Source organism: Vanessa atalanta, chromosome 20 (genome assembly GCF_905147765.1).
Source record: "Vanessa atalanta chromosome 20, ilVanAtal1.2, whole genome shotgun sequence".
Lineage (NCBI taxonomy): Eukaryota > Metazoa > Arthropoda > Insecta > Lepidoptera > Nymphalidae > Vanessa > Vanessa atalanta.
In genome coordinates, this window is record NC_061890.1 from 7,942,089 (window position 1) to 7,962,345 (window position 20,257).

Genomic DNA, 20,257 nt, shown 5'->3' on the forward strand with positions numbered 1-20,257 from the left:
CGACCCAGGCCACCGGAATTTTTGTAACGAAGTTGTTTCTCACGTAAGGAAAAAGCGTTCCTCCAGGCGACTCTTCCCTCTCTTTCTCTCAGTCTCTTTCTGTTGTATAAGGTTTTATATAATATTTTTTTATTATTGTTTTAATTTACATGGACTTTTTACTAACTATTTTCTCATTGTCATTTAATATTATTCTTAAGCGTTGTTAATCTAGCTCATTTAAGTATTTTTTCTTTTTAAAATTTTCCAATTTGCTTTTATATTCCTCAATACAGTTACCTCTGTTGTCTAGATTTAAATTATTATTCAGTTATTTAAATTTGAATTTATATTTTATATATATTAGTTTGGTTTACACAAGCTATATCAAAAATATTTTTGAAGGTCAATGTTGTTTACACCTTTAAAGACGTATCACTTTGAATGTTACCCACATCAGATAATTATTTTAATTTTTAAGTGCTTGGTGATATGTTGATGGTGTAACTTTTACAATAAATAAATAAATAAGTAGTGTCTTATTTAATAACAATATATATCGAAATCAAATTCGTTCCAACAGGGTTTTCCACGACACTAGTATTTATTTATTCACTTAACGTCTTATTATACGTACCAGAAATAATAATAGATACAGAGGTCGACAAAAGAGAACTTAATATAGAAGACTAGTCTTTGAAGTTATTACCAGAATACCGAAGAAGAAAAAATATTAATGACAGAATAAGTATTATAATCATGTTTCCATTTAAACAAAGCATTACAATTAACCCTTTAGTCATTGTATACTGTATAGAATATTATTTGACACAGAAATTAAATTCACTTTTAATAAGAGAATTATTTACTGAAGTAAAAACATATTTTCATTATTTGAACGAAAACAAATCTTCGTTCCAAACACAATTTCCTCGAGGCGAGTTCTTACAAGGGCTTTTGAATCGTATTTTTACTAGATTAAATAAAATATAATGCTACTACTGGTTCGGAATGAAGATTCCATCGAGAATGATCGGCAGCGAACTCAGTCGTTTCGGCTATTTTTTACATTTTTTTTTTAAATGAATATTGGGCATCGGTAGATACAAATATGTAACTTAAATTGTTAATAGTAGGGGTTTTTGGATTAACTTGAGTACCGTAAACTAATATACTATACTTCACTGATTTTTAAGGTAGACAAGAAAAAACTGACTATGACGATGTGAACGGTGCATTATCACAGATACACGATTGGTTTACAGTAAATAATTTAGTTTTGAATACTCAAAAAACAAAATGTGTAGTTTTTACCATACCCAATGTTAGAAAGCAAAATTATAATATATCTTTAAATGGTGGCCGTCTTGATGTAGCCGATACTACGGTTTTTTTGGGAATGGCATTGGATTCCAAACTTCAGTGGAGTCCTCGTTTATCATCCCTGACAGGAAGACTCAGCTCCGCAGCATACGCGGTTAGAAAAGTTAGACAAATAACTGATATTGATACCGCTCGTCTAGTATATTTTGGTTATTTTCATAGTTCTTATGACATATTAATCTGGGGTAATGCTGCAGATATTGAATCTGTTTTTATTTTACAAAACAGAGCAATCCGGTCTATTTATAATCTTGGAGTTAGAGACTCTCTTCGGGATGTTTTTAACAAAGTAGGAATACTGACTGTTGCGTCACAGTATATTTACAACAATATTATCTATATTCACAATAGCATTGATCACTTTGATAAAAACAGTGATAATCATTGTATGTGCACAAGAAGTAAGGATAAGCTTAGAACGCCAAGTTTCCGACTCCGCAAAGTCAATAAATCATTCTTGAGGCAAGGTATCCGCTTCTATAATAAAATTTCGCAGACATTTTTAACTTTGCCCTTTCATAGATTCAAGTCAATTGTAAAAAATACATTGGTAAAGAAGGCATATTATTCGATACAAGAGTATATTGATGATAAAAAAGCGTGGAGTTAATGCTTGTTGACTTCCAAGCAGGAGAAATAACATACATATATGATTGTATTTAACTAACATGACTGTATTTTTAGATATTGAAAAAGAGTAACTACTGAGTTTCTTGCCGGTTCTTCTCGGTAGAATCTACATTCCGAACGGGTGGTAGCTTTATTTTAAATAGTTTGTTAAATGACGATTCAAAAATGCTTGTAAAAGCCTACTTGAATAAAGTATATTTTAATTTTGATTTTGATATAATGGCGATTACCTCCAGCATCCCTTAGAGCACCTCATCATGGTCTTATATATAAGACCATGATGAGGAGATGGTTTTACTTTCTAGAACAGTCCATCAGAATAGTAAAAAAGGCGCGTTAGATTAAGGTAAGGGTTAATTTGTAGTTGAACAGTGTACGTTTCAATAATCTGACGGTTTTAACGTTTCATAAGGACAAACTTCTAAAATAAACGTCTACTTGACATTCTCGTGCAAGGATATAATGCGAGTATAGTGAAAATTTTGTGAAAAATTTTTCATGACAATTTTACAAAAAAAAAAATATTTTTCCTAATCGTCATATAAAAAATAATCGTAAATTAATTGTCAGATTTTTGGTTAGCACGACTGGAATAAACTGAACTGTATAAAAATCTATCAGGTAGTACTTTCATTCAATACGGACACTATTTTGCCTTTTTCAAAAATTTCACCACAAAATTGCGTCAATTCCGAGTCTTTGGAATGGGAGCATTTTAGGGATTCGCTTTACATGAATCTGAATATCGTGCCCGATTTTTCTTTATTTTCTAACTTTTCGTATGGTCCCCATAATGCAAGCTGCCCGATTATCTTAATTTTGTTTTTAGAGGCTCGTCGGAGCATCTAAACTATGAATATCTGACACGCTCGAGTATTTAAATGTAATTTTTTTCAAGCCTGAGACACTTCCCCAAAGAGGGAAAAAGTACATAATCTTTTATTTTTATCTAATTGAATAAATTTTTATTCCATTCATGAACCAATAGGCCCCCACGACGTTCGACTAAGACCCCATTGAGCATCATGGACATAGTACAATACAATAATGCTGTTAAGTTTATTTGTTTTTTAATCGCTGCTTTCTGGAAATTACAGGCCAAATTGAAAATTTTCATTTTGCATCTAGAAGATATCATTCAATTTTTTTTTGTTTTTATAATATCGGTTGGCAGACGAGCAAATGGGCCACCTGATGGTAAGTGGTCAACACCGCCCATAGACAATGGCGTTGTGAGAAATATTAATCATTCCTTACATTACCAATGTGCCACCAACCTTGGGAACTAAGATGTTACGTCCTTTGTGCCTATAGTTACACTGGCTTACTCACCCTTCAAACTGTAACACGACAATACTGAGTACTGCAGTTTGGCGGTAGAATATCTGATGAGTGGGTGGTACGGTAAGCCCAACTATCAAGTAGTCTACTTTACGTCTAGTTGTGTAACAATGGCAATGCAACAAACATGGTTACATGTAGCGTCAAGAGCTACAACGATTTATTTCTAACCTTTTTTTACGAGAAGGGCTCTCATAGAAGTTTTAAAATGTTTGCAAAGATGAATATCCTACTGCACAACTGTTTCACGACCCGAAAGACTGTTTACGCCATTGATCACTTTAACGCTCACGGCAGCAAACGAACTACGAACAGCTAGTTAAATTGTTTACTTTGTAAAACTTATAATTATTTAAGAAGAAATTTATAAGGATAAAAAGAAGTATACACAAGTATCTTTAAGCTGAGATGGTCCAGCAGATAGAATATGTGGATCTCAACTGAAAAGCATCGCGGAGTGCTCATCACTTTGCCCGGAATTTCCACATATTTTACGGGAGTGTTCTGTCAGTCTGTGTTTTGAAGTAACGTTTTGTTAGTTTGTTACAATTTTGTGTAGTTTTTTTTCTGTTTGTTTGTTCACTCTCATGTTCGAAAGATAAGTGGAAGGGAATATTCCCTTGCTATATATTTGTTTGATAAATATTTGCCATACTTTAGGAAAAATAAAAAACTGGCAAACATTGACTAGATTTATTCGTATTTGAATACAGAATAATTTTCAAACAAAAATATTATTGTAATTACAACATAGATATTTTATCAGAACATAACTAATGCCGAGTTATTCGACCATTATCTGGCCAAATATTTATTTACTTGTTTGCACGAATTATGCGAAAGCAAACATAATTCCAAAAGGCATTTCACTACCTGCCTAAATTAAAGAGATAATATATGACGCAAATATTCCACAACAAGAATAAATTAAATAAACATAACAATAAAATGAGCTGATATACAAACAATAAACAAGGTTATATATAATTATATCAAAAGTGAACACACATGTTTGTTATAAAAAGAAAAATAAGAACAAAGCGGATGGACCCAACTCAATGGGGAAAGTAAATCAAGAGGGAAATTATGCGAGAGATTATTGTTTAGTTTGGTACTGGTAATGAGACGATTAGATCGGTTAAGTTTGGTCGTATTTTCGGAGAACAAAGCGGAATACGAGTGTTAAAAAGTTTATCCAAGTCATTCAGAAAGAGTTTGTTTGGTTCAGAGTTGCGAACGTTAGCTAATCAATCAGAGAACCAAATAGTGGTTGATACTAAAGGGCTAATGAGTTGATCAGTAGGATTTTTTTGATTGTATTGCCTTGCATTTCATTCTCGCAAGAAATCCAAGAGAGCTATCGTTGAGTAGCCCAAAAATTATTGGCTTCGTGCAAGCCCGTTTATATTGGTAACAACCACTCATCGATATGCTACTGCCGAACAATATATTTCTGATAATATAATGTTATACAGAAGAATATACAAAAATATTCCATAAAAGCTGATATACATACTAATCATACAAGAAATAATAATAAACTGCTTTTCGTTTGCATACGGTACAGAGAACGTTTTTAGGCAATGGTATACGCATATATAATAAGATACCGGGAAATATAATCGATTTACCATTTATTAAATTTAAAAAGTTTATTAAGACGAAATTAATAAATAAATCTTATTATTCATAAAAATAATACTTTTTAGAAAAAAACGCATGACTTTAGGCTCGGGGTCCATCACAGGACAGTAATTATTTTTAAAAATAGCATTGTAAAACTGTTTATTAGAAAAGAGCAACTATGCAAGTTTCATGCCGTTTTTTCTCGCTAGAGGCTGCTTTCAGAAACGGTGGTAGTATTTAAATATCGACGATTCAAAAACCGAGATGGACCAGTGGTTAGAACGCGTGCATCTTAACCGATGATTTCGGGTTCAAACCCAGGCACCACTGAATTTTCATGTGCTTAATTTGTGTTTATAATTCATCTAGTGCTCGGCGGTGAAGGAAAACATCGTGAGGAAACCTGCATGTGTCTAATTTCAATGAATTTCTGCCACATGTGTATTCCACCAACCCGCATTGGAGCAGCGTGGTGGAATATGCTCCAAACCTTCTCCTCAAAGGGAGAGTAGGCCTTAAGCCCAGTAGTGGGAAAATTTATAGGCTGCTAATGATTCAAAAACGCTTCATTATGAAGTTTACTTAAATAAAATTGATTTGATTTGAACAGCAATACTTATTATTGTTGTTTTCCGGGTTGAACTGTAAGTGTGCCAGTGTAACTACAGGAACAATTGACATAACATTTTAGTTCCCGAGGTTAGTGAGGCATTGGTGACGCGTATAAGAAATAATAAACATTCCATATATCACACCAAAGCTAAAGATATTCCAATCGAAGAAGCAGTAGAAGATAAACAATCCTTAACTTTACTTATTACGTGCGATTTGCTAATACGTCTACTTTAATATAATACAAACAGTTCTTGATTAATATATCTTTAATATATATCTGTAAATATTGCGTTAATTCAATGTCAAAGATGTTTAGTCTTTAAATTTTTTTGGACGAGCATACCACCTGACCATAGACAAGGGCGCTGTAAGAAATTTTAACCATTCCTTACATCGCCAATGCGCCACCAACTTTGGGAACTAAGATGTTATGACCCTTGTGCCTGTAGTTACACTGGCTCAGTCACCCTACAAACCGGAACACAACAATACTGAGTACTGTTGTTTAGCGGTAGAATATCTGATGAATGGGTGGTACCTACCCAGACGTGCTTGCACAAAGCCCTACCATGTAAACTTATCTTGTGGTTGGAATAGGCTTTATATATTAACCTAAAATATACGAGTAAGCTGTCGAGCATGTCGAATTTAATTGAATGTCATTCGATGCTGTCAACGCGAAGGACGTAAACACAACAGAGATTTTACAGAATTGCAACTTTTCGAAATTGTAATTCCATCACAGCAATTGTCCGTCGTATAATACAATATTAGTTTAGATTATTTAAGTATATAAATACTTAAATAATCTATACAAATATTATAAATGCGAATGTAACTCTGCCTGTCTCGAGGTCTCGAGGACTGGGGCAACAGAGAATTGGTTATTGTTATAAATTAATTTCTATCAAAAGGTTTATTTATAATGTATTTACTATTATTATCGGTAACTTTTAAACAGCAATATTATATATTGCTATTACTATAATTTGATTATATCTAGATATCTAAACTGGTCGAAACCTCTATTATGAAGGCCCCAAGGCTATTGTACCAGTAGTCCCCCCTAAATCCAGCCCTGATGTCACTCTTTAACGGCCCGTTTGGCCGTTAAAGAGTTTATTATATTTTAATATTAAGATTGGGTGTGGAGCGACATCCGAGACTATACGTTGTAATCATATATTATACAATATATTCATATTATAAGACTATCAAAAATATCCTGAGGAAAGCTACATCTAATTAGTACGATTTCAATATCTTATAGAATATAATTTCCTAAAGCAACAGTCTTTATATATTTAATTTGTAGAAGATCAAGATGTCGGAAAACGCTCGCAATGAGATGAAAATTTAGAAGAGTTTTTGGACATATTTCAAATTATAACGATGTTTTGTTTGACTAAAGTCTATAATTCTTGGACTAATATTTGCAAAACAATTGTGAATATTCCCCTCCTCTTATATCATCATCAGCAACACGTTTTGTACTACATTAATTGATGTAGTACGAAAATTATATGAATATTTATATTTACGATGAAACTAGGTCAGATGAACACGTGCTCATGGAAGTGGAGTCAAGTTGTACAAACGTCGTTACGTCTTAGTGCTTGCGTTGCGACCCAAACGGTGTACTATTTGTTTTCTTCTCGTAACAGCGATAAAAATAACACTGAAATCGACAATAAACTTATAATACCTCACCTGCAATGTTTTCGCCAGTTCGGTATCATTGTATCGTCCTGTTATTTTCTTATCAGGCATTATGTACTTGGGCAGCGATTTAAAGAACCAAGCGCCGGATTTCTTCCACATTTCACGTGTCTCAGCGCATAGGATGCACGTGTATTGTTCTCTTGAATAAATAGACGATCTGTTGAAAAAAAAATCGAGATTATATATATAAAGATATTTAAAACTTATATGTGCTAAATATAATGAGTATATACTTTATTGCACAACACCTAAGTACATAAGAGAAATTAAAAAAAATATTTGACAAATTGTGCGCAAAGGCGGTCTTATCGCTCACTAAATTATAATAATAAACTAGGCATAACTAAAGCTCAATAATACACACATAATCATATATATATATATATATATATTATAATTAAAGACTATCAAAATATATATATAAATGAACGAAGGGCCGAGATGGCCCAATGGTTCACGCGTGTATCTTATAATTTAGAATGAAAACTTGGTAAGCAAACCTACATGGACAACCGGACCACACTATAACAAACGCATTGGAGCAGCGTGCTAGGCTCCAAAAAGTGGGAGGAGACCTTAGCTCATTTACAGACTGTAATAAAATATCGAAAACATAACGTGTCGTTGACATATTTCGTGGCCTTATTTTCGGTGAACCATCACATAAGTGGTTAAATAACAGTGGCGTATTTACAAACTTTCGTAGTATATATACTATTAACTTTTTGTTTCGTAAAACAGGAATCTTATTTTATGATTAATTATTTAAAACATAAAATAAAATGTTTATTTAGAATAACTACCTATATCTTTGTTATCCATAGGACTGATTAAGGTATTAAATTAATCATACATGTACATATATGTAATCGTAAAAGTTTTCATATCAAAACTAACATAATTATAAGTAGATACTTACCTATGTGGAGGCGTGTCAATGACACATTTAGGGCAAGCTGAATTTCTGCATATAGCGCACGTGCGCAATGGAGCCAGTAATCGTGACGTCTCGCCACATAGAAGACAAGTTCGAGGCGCTGGACCTTGTGCCGAACGACGCATGCCTATAATAAAAATTAAAAAAAAACTATATTTTTTTACAAAACACTTAACATTACAACCAATCGCGGCCGCGGATATCTGAGTCCGATAAACTCAATAACTACCGAATTTTCATACGATTTTTGCCAAAGGACAGAGTGATTCGTGACGAGGGCTTAAGTTTATAATTGATTGAGGTTTTGTGGAAACTGGTTGAAAATTGCGATTATTGTTAAAAAATAATGCTGGCTGGGAGATAAAATAGAGGTTACGCATACACGCATTGCGATATTCAAGAGTTTTATGCAAACTGTTAGTGGTAGTGCCACGTAGCATACTTTTAATGCCCATCATGCCGAATGGCTTGGATCACGTATTACCGATCATACGGTAGATCTGTCCTTGACAGCATATGATTTGACACAACTCGCAAACGCGAATACTGGATGTGGAGGATCATACATATTTCTTGTTGGACCTTCTGTTGACTTCTCATACGGACGGCTACCAGGTTACCGTCGATCCCCCTCTTGGATCCCCCCAGGGATCGTCGGATATTTTACTCCTGTGGAACCGTACTAAGTAGCTAATTATTATTATATTTTGCAAAAGTCTAGCTTCCCTTGCCTAGAGTAATGGAATGAAAATGGCTAATAAATATATGATAATATATTATTCGTTATTTATCTTCACTCTCCTTAATTATGAAATTCTTTTGATCAATTTTATATTTTATTACACATTCTAGAATTTTCTTCATAAAACGTTAGAAAATTGTAAATATTATTCGCTGTAGAAATTCTTTTAATAACTTAGTTTACTTGTATAAAAGCTTGTCTACAAATGCATTTAGAAAATGTTCATAAATGTTCAATTATGAAATTAAAAAAAAAAACATAATTAAAGTTAAAGCGTGTTAAAGTTTATTATAAAACTAATAAATTCTTAGATGACAATAACATTGGGAACTCCAGGTCTCATATAGTAATATGATACATTGCATTGTAAGTACAGATGGTTTGAAAATAAAAAGAATAATCCCGCTGAATTTCTTCCGCCGGTTCTTCTAAACTTGACGTGTTTCTTTAGCAACCAGTTTTAGGTATTAACAGTCTGTAAATTTCACACTGCTGGGCTAAGGCCTCCTCTCCCTTTGAATCAAAGGTCTTGGAGTATATTCCCCCACGCTGCCCCAATGCGGGTTGGTTACACATGTGATAGAATTTCGTTGAAATTGGACTCATCCAGGTTTCCTCACGATGTTTTCCTTCTCCGCCGCAAATTAAGCACATGAAAATTCGGTGGTGCTTGCCTGGGTTTCTAGCCACTGGATCATCTCGCGGTAGATTTATTGACAATCAATAAATAAGTATAATTAATTCTGATAAAAAATTTACTGCGAAATGATTACCGATTTTGATTAAAACACACACCATGTGGTCCATTTACTAATCATGCTTTGAAAAACAAAAGTTCGATCTCGTCGATGATGGACTGAGCAACGAGATAGTAGCTATCGATCACGCAGAATTGACGTATTGGCGAGTAAATATGCGATAATTTGTTTCTATATGCAATATTTTTATTGACCATCATACTATTTTATTGAGGTTATTTTAGATAACATATAAACTTAATATTCATTTTCATTTCAAATCAACGTTACCGTATTCGATATTTAAATATTTTTTTTTTTAATTATTATATTTTTTACCTTTTAATTTTGTGTTAGTGTTAGTGTATATGTAAATTCATTCCATTCGATCGTAAATAGTTATTATTTCCCATGGGTGTTGGGTTCTGTAAGAAACATGTAAATGTCGAGAGCCATGGGAGGGATGATAGTTTTTCCCTTGTTCTAATGAACGGCTGCTACCGAGACTATTTTGCATAAAGTTTTACCATAAGTGAACTCATTTATACGGGCTGTTGGAGCGAAAAAATAAGCTGATGATATTGGAGGATGCGATGCGATGAAAAAATTAATCCATAAGCGGCTTTATTTTACTCCCCCTAAAACCAGCGCATACCTACTAAGTTATATATATATATATATTATATAAAGTAAATGGTCCACGTGTTGGTAAGTGGTCACCACCACCCATTGACAATGGCGTTAATCAATATTAACCATACCTACCTACCACCAACCTGGGGAACTAAAATGTTACGTCCCTTGTGCCTGTGTACACTGGCTCACTCAACCTTCGAACCGGAACACAACAATACTGGGTATTGCTGTTTGACGGTAGAATATAATAAGAAAAATATATATTTATTCTTTTTTAGATAATTCTATTATTTTATGATTATATGATTTGATTTAATTTATTATCTTAGTCTAATAATTCAAATGGATGAATGTATTTTTATTAGTTTAATAGTTAGAAATGTTCAATGTTATTTGGTTAAATTAAGTATTAATGTTACATTCTATTTGTATATTTACTGTTTTATAAAAAAAACTGTACGCATGCTTAGGAACGTAATTTAACTCAAACAAAAAGTCGGTAATTTTAATGTATATTCTGATTTTATTCTCTTCGTTTACCGATGAATAAGTAAATAAATTAAATAAATAAATGAATAAGAACATCTGATGAGTGGGTGGTCCCTACCCCGACGGGATAGCACAAATCCCTACCACCAAGTAAAAGTAAATGGTAAATTAAAAGTAAGTTACAGCCTGTCGCATTGCTAAGATTTTCTCTCCATTTGAGGATAAGGTTTGCAGCTTATACCACCACGTTCATCTTTGGGGTTTGGCAGATATACATGTGGCAGAATTTCATTGAAATTAATCACATGCAGGTTCCCAAACGATGTTTTCCTTAGCCGCCGAGAACTAGATGATGCTTGCTTGCGTTTGAACCCGCAATTATCGGTTAAGATGCACAGGTTCGACCCACTGGGTCACCACAGCTATATAGGTACTTCACATGATATATACATATTTTTTAAATAACTCATAGCACGTAAGTCATTAGATTTATAGTATTTATTACTCAAAATAAATTCTAAATGGCAGACTGAATTATAAATATAAATTGAAGTAGATTTTCAAAAGGCTTTGTTTGCACGTTTCAAATGCCCTCGATTTCCCGAGTTGTCAATTGAAATGAGAAATATTAAGGGTGAATTTAAAAAATGACTGTTTACGGTATAAATAAAAATAAGCTTCCGACATTTATTTATGAAGTTTAGTTTTTATTAAATATCGAATTAAAATGAGTTTATTATGATGGTAGCATGTACATCTTCCTCTTATAAATTAAAAAAAATGTTTTGATACCAACATAATTAATCTCAAATATTGAAAAAGAGTAACTACTGAGTTTCTTGCCGGATCTTCTACAATTCGAACAGGTGGTAAGCTTACTTAATACAGATCTGTAAAATATCGATTGAAAAGTGCTTGTAAAATCCTTCTTGAATAGAGTATGTTTTGGTTTTGATTTTGATTGTGTGAAGGTCATTAAAATCTTTGTATGTATGACCTTCAATATAATAGTTTTAATAATCTTTGATATAAAAGAGTAACTAGTTTTCTTAAGGGTTCTTCCCGGTGGAACCATTGATAGTTTTAATTATGTCAATTATTTCAATGGTGTAAATAAGCTTAGTTGAATATATTATATAAGTACATTGTATGTTTTATTTCTACAATGAGTTTCGACTTCGTTAAAGAAGAGCTCCACAGATTTTCAATAAATATCGCTCGTCAATGTTTTATTAGTATTATATTATATTTTATATGTCAAGATAAAAATATATATTTTATCCACTAATGAAAAACAGATTTGAGGCATCTTACATATACTTTCAGTGGTTTCATTTTAGTGAACAAATTGAAATTACAAAAAAATTAAATATTGGAATGCGTGCATCTTAACCGATGTCTGTGTGTCAATTCTATGGTGTTTGTCTGGGTCTGCTTTGAACCCAACCCAGACAAATGCCACACGTCACATAATTTGTGTTAAGAATTGATTTAGTGCTCGGCGTTGATGGAAAACATCATGAGCCTACAATTAATAAAATTCTTTCATGTGTATCCACCAAACCGCAATGGAGCAGCGTGGCGAAATTAACTCAAAACCTCATCAAAGGGAGAGGAAGCCTCCGCACAGCAGTGGGACGTTTGCAGGCTGCTACTCTTTACTATAAATCTGAACTATGACTATAATTATATACTATACGTATAATCAGAGCGAATACTAGGAGTACATAAGTTTTTGGAACTTACCTTCAAGTCTGGCAACAAGTCGGCCGACGCGTCGAGCTTCGACTTCATCCACTTTTTCAGCTCGCTTGACAACAGCTGCTATTGCCTCTCGTTCGCTTTTCGACAGCGGGGGCTCGCTCCGGGCAGCGCTCCATCCCGTACGGAGCCTGCGTATTTATGTAACCTTGGCTTAAACTATTACATTAGGAAGGTCAAATCTAAGCTAAATGGTCATACGGGAAATGGAACTCAGCGTGTAGTTAGAAAAGGTTATTCTTTTATTGTTCGTTAATACCTTCAGCTTTAATATTTAATGCTGTCACTGCCAATTAAATATTTTGAAACTATTTTTAAATATCGAATATATCGAAATGTATGTTCACCTACAAAAAAAATAAAAGTATTTTCATGTATATTTACTTGCGGGAAATAAATGGAAAGGATATTTTTATTCTTTGCTGTTTCTTGGAATGGAAAAAAAAGATCAAGACAATATCTGTTATATCTAGAAAAACCTTTATTATTTCATATTAATAAATTATATTTAGTGCCGAGATGGCCCAGTGGTTAGAACGCGTGCATCTTAACCGATGATTTCGGGTTCAAACCCAGACAGGCTGAATTTTCATGTGCTTAATTTGTGTTTATAATTCATATCGTGCTCGGGGGGGAAGGGAAACATCGTGAGGAAACCTGCCACATGTGTATTCCGCCAACCCGCATTGGAGCTGCGTGGTGTAATAAGCTCCAAAACCTTCTCCTCAAAGGAGAGGAGGCCTTTATCCCAGCAGTGGGAAAATTTACAGGCTGCTTATATATATATATATATTTAAAAACTATCTCGTTTATTTAATGACGATAACACTACGAATTATTTTACCAAAACTAACCTAAGCCTTCGATGCAAATCATTAGATCTTACTGAACGATGAACTGATTAACTTATTAAAACTTATCAACGTCATTAAAGTTTTTCCCTGAGAGTATTTACATTGATATTGATAACATTGATTTTAAAATTAATTACATAAGAATTCCGTAAACGAACTAAGTTCATCACAGCGTTTTTAGCTTGTCCATTCTAATGCGTATTAGAATACATTACTTTGCAAAAAATAAAATTATAAACTTTTATCAGTTCAGGATGTGTTGAATTTAGATAAACAGGTTTCAGGTAATCAGAGATTACATCGATTACGCTTACATTATTGGAGTTGGATATCTACCCTTCGGAGAGCGGGGCTTTATCTTGTCACAATCAATAAGCACGGGACGAGGAAAAAACACTAATTCATATTAACAATTAATTTGTCTTCGAATGTTTTCTGAGTTTTGAGTTATTAATATTAGGTTTAGCTTTCTTTTTTTTTAATTTTAATTTGGAATCCTTAAGGGTTTCCAATAGACACTGATTCTGTAGGAAATACTTCTAGTACTTCTAACGCCATTATTGCGTTGCCAACCAATACTACATTTATGCCATTTTTTACATGGACTCACTGTTTAAACTTACAGAGACCTACACGGAGTCGTATTACTGGTAGCTCTTATTGTAGATATAGTATACCTACTTGTTGATCATTGATACTCAAAACAGTAATATCTACAAAAGTATATACACCCTGTATATAATTTTAATATAAAAATATAATCGATTAATTGCTACGTAGGTATCTAGTAATATGTTGTTTAAATGCTTGTTTAGATGTTTCGAATAAAACTTAGATATTTATTTCGTACTCTATTGTTAAACAAGTGTTTTTACGCGCACACTTTTTGATCACTGTCAAATGGCGGACGTTTAAACATATACAGGGTATACGCAAGTAGCTGTGATAAAAATCGGGAAATCATTGATAGATGCTATAAAATATCGAATGGTACTAATTTTAATTCAAGCAAGAAAATAATCGGATTACCGATAAATTTGTCGTAACCGATAATATTATCAGATTCTACAATTGTGAATATGAATAGCTATTGAAACACGAGCACCGATACACCTGACACATTTGCCGGGACGATAAATGTGCCCATTATATCCAATAAAACCCACCTATAAGTCTAACTATCATATAAATCTGTCAGTGAAAAACGTGTGACGGAAACTCTACGTCTTCTTGGTGGTAAAAGCTTGCAATCTTTTTTATGCACTCATCAGATATTCTATCGACAAAAAGCAATACTTAGTGTGTGTGTGTGTGTGTCTCCTGGCCGGTTTCGGCTACAGCGACTGTTATTCTAGACAAATATAGTAAGAAATTACATAAAAGTAAAAGTTACTTTATGTAATGTGAGAGCTCCGTTGTTCTGCTCTCTGATGCGCTCTAATATGACTTATGTACCCAATCTTGTTAATAAGGGTACGACCGCATTTCGGGCATGTTAAAACCCCGTCATCGTAGTTAAAGACTATGGCAGCTGGTGGTCGGGCCTTTAACTCATCTCTCTTCTTGTTAAGGTCTAGGCAACGTTCAACCTCGAATTTATTCACTTGAACGTTAACTTGCCGCCTCCACTCTGTACGTTCAGCTGCTTTATCTTCCCACTCAGATGGCTCTATTTTGCACCGTTTCATATGTCTTTTCAGAACATCCTTGTATCTAAGGTACTGGCCACCACGTTTACGTTTACCGTACTGGAGTTCTGAGTAGAGGATGCGTTTCGCCACCCTACTTTCCGGCATACGCGATACATGTCCGCACCAACGGAGCTGTCGCCTCATCAGATACATCTCAATACCTCCGACATTTGCTTTCCTTAGCACATTTGTGTTCCTTACACAATCTGACCATCTGATGTTCATGATGTCCCGGAGGCACTTGAGGTGAAATCTGTCGAGTGTACGAATGTGCTTGCGGTATAGTACCCAGGTTTCACACGAGTATAGTAGGTTAGGCAACACTACAGACATATAGACACCGATTTTAGTCATAAGCTTCAAATCATGTGATCGAAATACCCTGGTACGTAATTTACCATAAGCTGCAGCTGCAGCGCCAATCCTGTTATTTATTTCTGCATCCAGGTCACATTTTGATGTTATTGTACTACCAAGGTATTTGAATTTATCAACATGCTTTAAACCCTCTGCCCCAATCGATACACTTGGTGATATATGAGCACCCATGGTCATCACTTCTGTCTTCTTGACATTAATTTTAAGACCAAATTTAGTGCAAGCGTTGTCCAGGCCTGTAATAAGGTTTTGCAGGCCCGCAGTAGTGTCAGCTACGAAGCAGAGATCGTCGGCGTACATAATCTCTGAGATGACGGTAAAAGAGACTTTGGTGGAGGCTTTGAGTCGAGACAAGTTAAAGAGCCCACCCGTTGTGCGGAATCGAATGCGAATCCCCTCGGACAAATGTTTGAGAGCCTCACGAACTACAACTGCGAAGTATAATGCAAACAGGGTTGGTGCCAGAACGCATCCTTGCTTAACACCACAGTTGACAGAGAAATATTCTGATTGCACTCCGTTTGCTGTAACGCAACATGTCATATTATCGTGTAGTAGTCGTAAAAGCCTGACAAATTTATCCGGACATCCCAGTTTAGACAGCACTATCCAAAGAGCGTCTCGGGGAACACTGTCAAACGCTTTTTCAAGGTCAACAAAGCACAGAAACATTTGTCGACCCTGTTCTCTACTCTTCTCAGCAAGTTGACGTACTGAGAAGATGGCTTCGCATGTCCCTCTTTCTGGTCGGAAACCAAACTGGGTCTCTGGAAGAATTGATTCGGATACAGGTAACAAGCGGTTCAGGACTATTCTCGCAAAAATTTTACCTGGGGTAGATAAAAGTGATATGCCTCTGTAAGAATTGCAGTCGGTGCGATCACCCTTATTCTTGTACAGAGAGCATATGCGAGAAACCCTGAAACACTCCGGTACCTGTTCCTCCTCCCACATGCGCATAAATAATTTCCAGAGAGTAATATGCAAATTCTCACCTCCATATTTGAGAATTTCTCCGCTGATGTTATCAATGCCTGCTGCTCTCTTGTTCCGTTGTTGTTTTATTGCCAGGACAGTTTCTTCTAATGATGGCGGTCTTAGAAGTTCATCATTTAACGGGTTTTTAGGAAGAGAATTTATGTAATTTAAGTCAGGAGAACGATCGACGTTAAGGAGTTGTTTGAAGTGCTCTGCCCAGCGATTCATCACATCATCTCTATTGGTGAGTGGAATACCGTCAGCTGATTTCAATGGTACTGAGCTGTGATTTGCCGGCCGCGTGAGCTTTCTGATCTCGTCATAGAAAGCACCAAGTTGATTGGTATCAGATAACATCTGCAGGTAGAGTGACTTTTCTTGCCACCACTTGTCTTTAGCTGCTCTGGTCATTTTTCTAAGGCAAGAGTTACTGATCTTAATACTTAGTACTGTTGTGCGGTATGAAAGAGTCTTATTAAATAATACTAAATTTATTAACATAAGAATTGATAACATTAAGTGCTCAAATATATACAAATATGAATTAAAAATAGTTACTGTATAAATCTTGACTTGGAAAGAAGGAATTAGTTAAGGTACATAACATAACATCTTAGTTTCCATGGTTGGTGGCACATTGACTATGTAAGGAACGGTTAATATTTCTTACAGCGCCTGTTTATATGGGCTGTGGTACCTTACCATATTAGGTGGCCCATTTGTCAGTCCGCATGTAAAACTATAAAACGCGACAAAATTAATGATTCTGATAACGTTTTAAAACGTTAATAAATTACATAGTAAGTTCTTACGTTGTATATTTTATTAGATTCAGTGTATAACATCGACAATAGCCCAAAAAGATTACATGGAATACGAATAATGGTGATTTTTTTATAGATATGCCAAAATTTTACTTACCTACTATATTATAAATTAAATTACTTTTCAATTTGAAATGAAAATGGCGGAATAATTACATACTGAGGTCGTATATTATTAGAATACCGATCAAGTGCGAGTTAGACTCGTGGACGAAGGGTTATCATATATACCATCCATTATCTATAAAAACGACAGAAAAATCATGTCTGTTATATGGAAGCCCCATTTAAATATTTATTTTATTGTGTTTTATATATTTGTTGTTATAGCGGCAACATCTGTATAAATTTCAAGTGTCATTAACAAAGTTCAAGAGATACAAACTGGCGACAGACGGACAGACGGAAGGACGGACAGCGGAGTCTTATTAATATGGTTTAACCTTTTCGGTACGGAACCCAAAAAATAATATATTCGTAGGAAACCAAGAAGCTTAGTACAGTTCTTGCTCGCTCGCAAGAGAAACTTGTATGTAGTAGTTTGTTGTTGTATTGTTTAACTTCAATTCAATGTCTTGAAATTTAAACAGAACATATGCTCTTGTTTTGATTAAGTTTTACAAATTCTCAATGCTTCATACTCAAGACACAGAGCTCAACAAGTTTACATAAACGGAATTAATTTTTGTGTGTATAATGAAATGTGCATTCGACGGGGAATAATTTTAAGTCTTTTCTGATTTTGATGTCGTAAATATTCCTGGGATTCTATCGTATATTTTAGAAATAGTTTCGTTTTAAATGTCTTATAAAATATTTAGTGTTTATTTTACCGAATGTAACTCATTAGTTACTCTTTTCCAACATTTGTAATACGTTATGTTAGTTAAATACAAATATGTATATATGAAATATCCTGCCTAAAAGTCACAATTAATTAGATCCAATCTTTTTTATTATCTATATTATTCTGTGTTGAAAGATATACTTTATTTATTAATATCTTTTTTTAGCAATTTTTTGGAATGTATGGATCGGCAAAGTTAAAAATATCTGCAGAATTTTAGTATAGATATGGCTAAAAATTAATAATTAAAAAGTTTATATTAGATTAAACAAATAGCTTTAAATTCCTAGATATACTCTGATTGGCTTTTTTAAAAAACGAATCGTTTACGTAATCGTTTACGATTCGTTTTTTAAAAAAAGAAATATTTATGAAATTTGTTTTGTAATTTTTTAAAACAGATAAGGGAAAAATAAAACAGCTTCCCTTTCTACTCAATTAGTCAACCGATGGTCTTTTATTTTTTTGTTTTGTACAGTTACAACAGTTTAGTTAACGATGAAAACAATTTTGATATAAAAGTAGAAGAAACATATTGTTCGAAACATGCATTTTTATGACATAGTTATGGTGGTAAGTGGTCACCACCGCCCATAGACAATGGTGCTGTAGTAAATATACTAATGCACCACTAACCTTGGTTACTATGATGTAATGTATTTTGTGCCTTTGTCTCCCTTGCCCTTCAAACAGGAAAACAACAAGGTTGTATTGCTGTTTACATTACAACATTAACAGCCTCTATATTTCCCACAGCTGGGCGTAGGCCCTTTGAGGAGAATGTTAGGAGCATATTCCACCACCTGCTCCAATGGGGGTTGGTGGATACACATGTGGCAGAATATCGGTGAAATTAGAGACATGCAGGTTTTCTCACGATGTTTTCCTTCACGCTGAGCACGAGCTGATTTATAAATACAAATTAAGCACATGAAAATTCAGTGGTGCTTGCCTGGATTTGAACCCGCAATCATCGGTTAAGATGCACGCGTTCTAACCACTGGGCCATCTCGGCTCAGTATTGCTGTTTGGCGTTAGAATATTGAATGAGTGGTCGGTACCTACCCACATCAAACCAAGTTTATGTGTTCGTGAAATTTTCCGTAATAATTATTAATTTTGACCACTAGTATCACGGCGAAAGCTAGTATTCATAAATATTCTAAGAAGGAAAACGTTTACAGGCTTAACCAATTTTACGAGTTTTAATACGCCTCAAATACTTATACAATATAATTCATGATTATATGTTTCGACAAAAGACTTCGACTTTAACTTTTCTTTTAAGATAAGCTGCTTGCACAACGAGATTAACTGCTCAAAAAATTGAACTTTCAACTAACTCATAACACCCTTGAAGTAAGTCTCTTTGAAAATCTAAGTGCAGATTTCTGGTATAGCATCAAACAGCTTTACATTTTGTAGTGTAAGTAATTTTATTTTTGACTCGCTAGACAACGTGTGCTCTGTGAACTGAGAGCCTAAAATAGAGAAATAAAAGTCTTCTTAAAATACTATCGTATGGCGTGGTCTCTAAATTGTGACAGATTTATTCGATATCAAATGGAATTTATCATCTTTTTTTAAACGGATATTAAATTCGAATCTGTAAAAATTAACATGAATAACTTCACTGTCCTATAAAGTAGACACAATAGTTAAATAAATAACCAAGAGTCATATGCGACAGATAGCGCAGGGAAATTGTATACCGTAACACAATAATTTGAATACTAATATCATATCAATACTAATATTATATATGCAAAAGTAACTCTGTCTGTCTGTTGCTCTTTCACGGCCAAACTTCAGAGGCGACTTTGACGAAAATGATATGACGCAATCTATGAATACCATGGTACTTTTTATGTCAAATGACGACCAGACTTTAAACGCGAGCAAAGTTACGGAAGACAAGTAGTTACTAGTATATTCTACAACTTCAAGCAACCCGTCTTTGTCTTACGTATTGGATTAAAGGAACAATATAGATTATAGCCTAATACCTACCTACCTAAAGGTATAGATTTAATCCACATACTAAATAACAAGAATAATAATGGTACGATTTACCACCGAACAGGCAC

At 34.1% G+C, this 20,257-nt stretch overlaps 1 protein-coding gene across 1 annotated transcript in view; it reads right to left on the minus strand.

Annotated features, from left to right (window-relative positions):
• Positions 1–20,257, minus strand: part of LOC125072159 (rabphilin-3A) — a 56,841-nt gene that overhangs the window by 27,950 nt on the left and 8,634 nt on the right. The window contains exons 2-4 of the mRNA XM_047682695.1: positions 12,584–12,729; positions 8,216–8,360; positions 7,285–7,453 (exon numbers count right to left, since the gene is read on the minus strand). Of these exons, the coding sequence (XP_047538651.1) occupies positions 7,285–7,453; positions 8,216–8,360; positions 12,584–12,729 (460 nt within the window). The remainder of the gene's footprint in view (positions 1–7,284; positions 7,454–8,215; positions 8,361–12,583; positions 12,730–20,257) is intronic.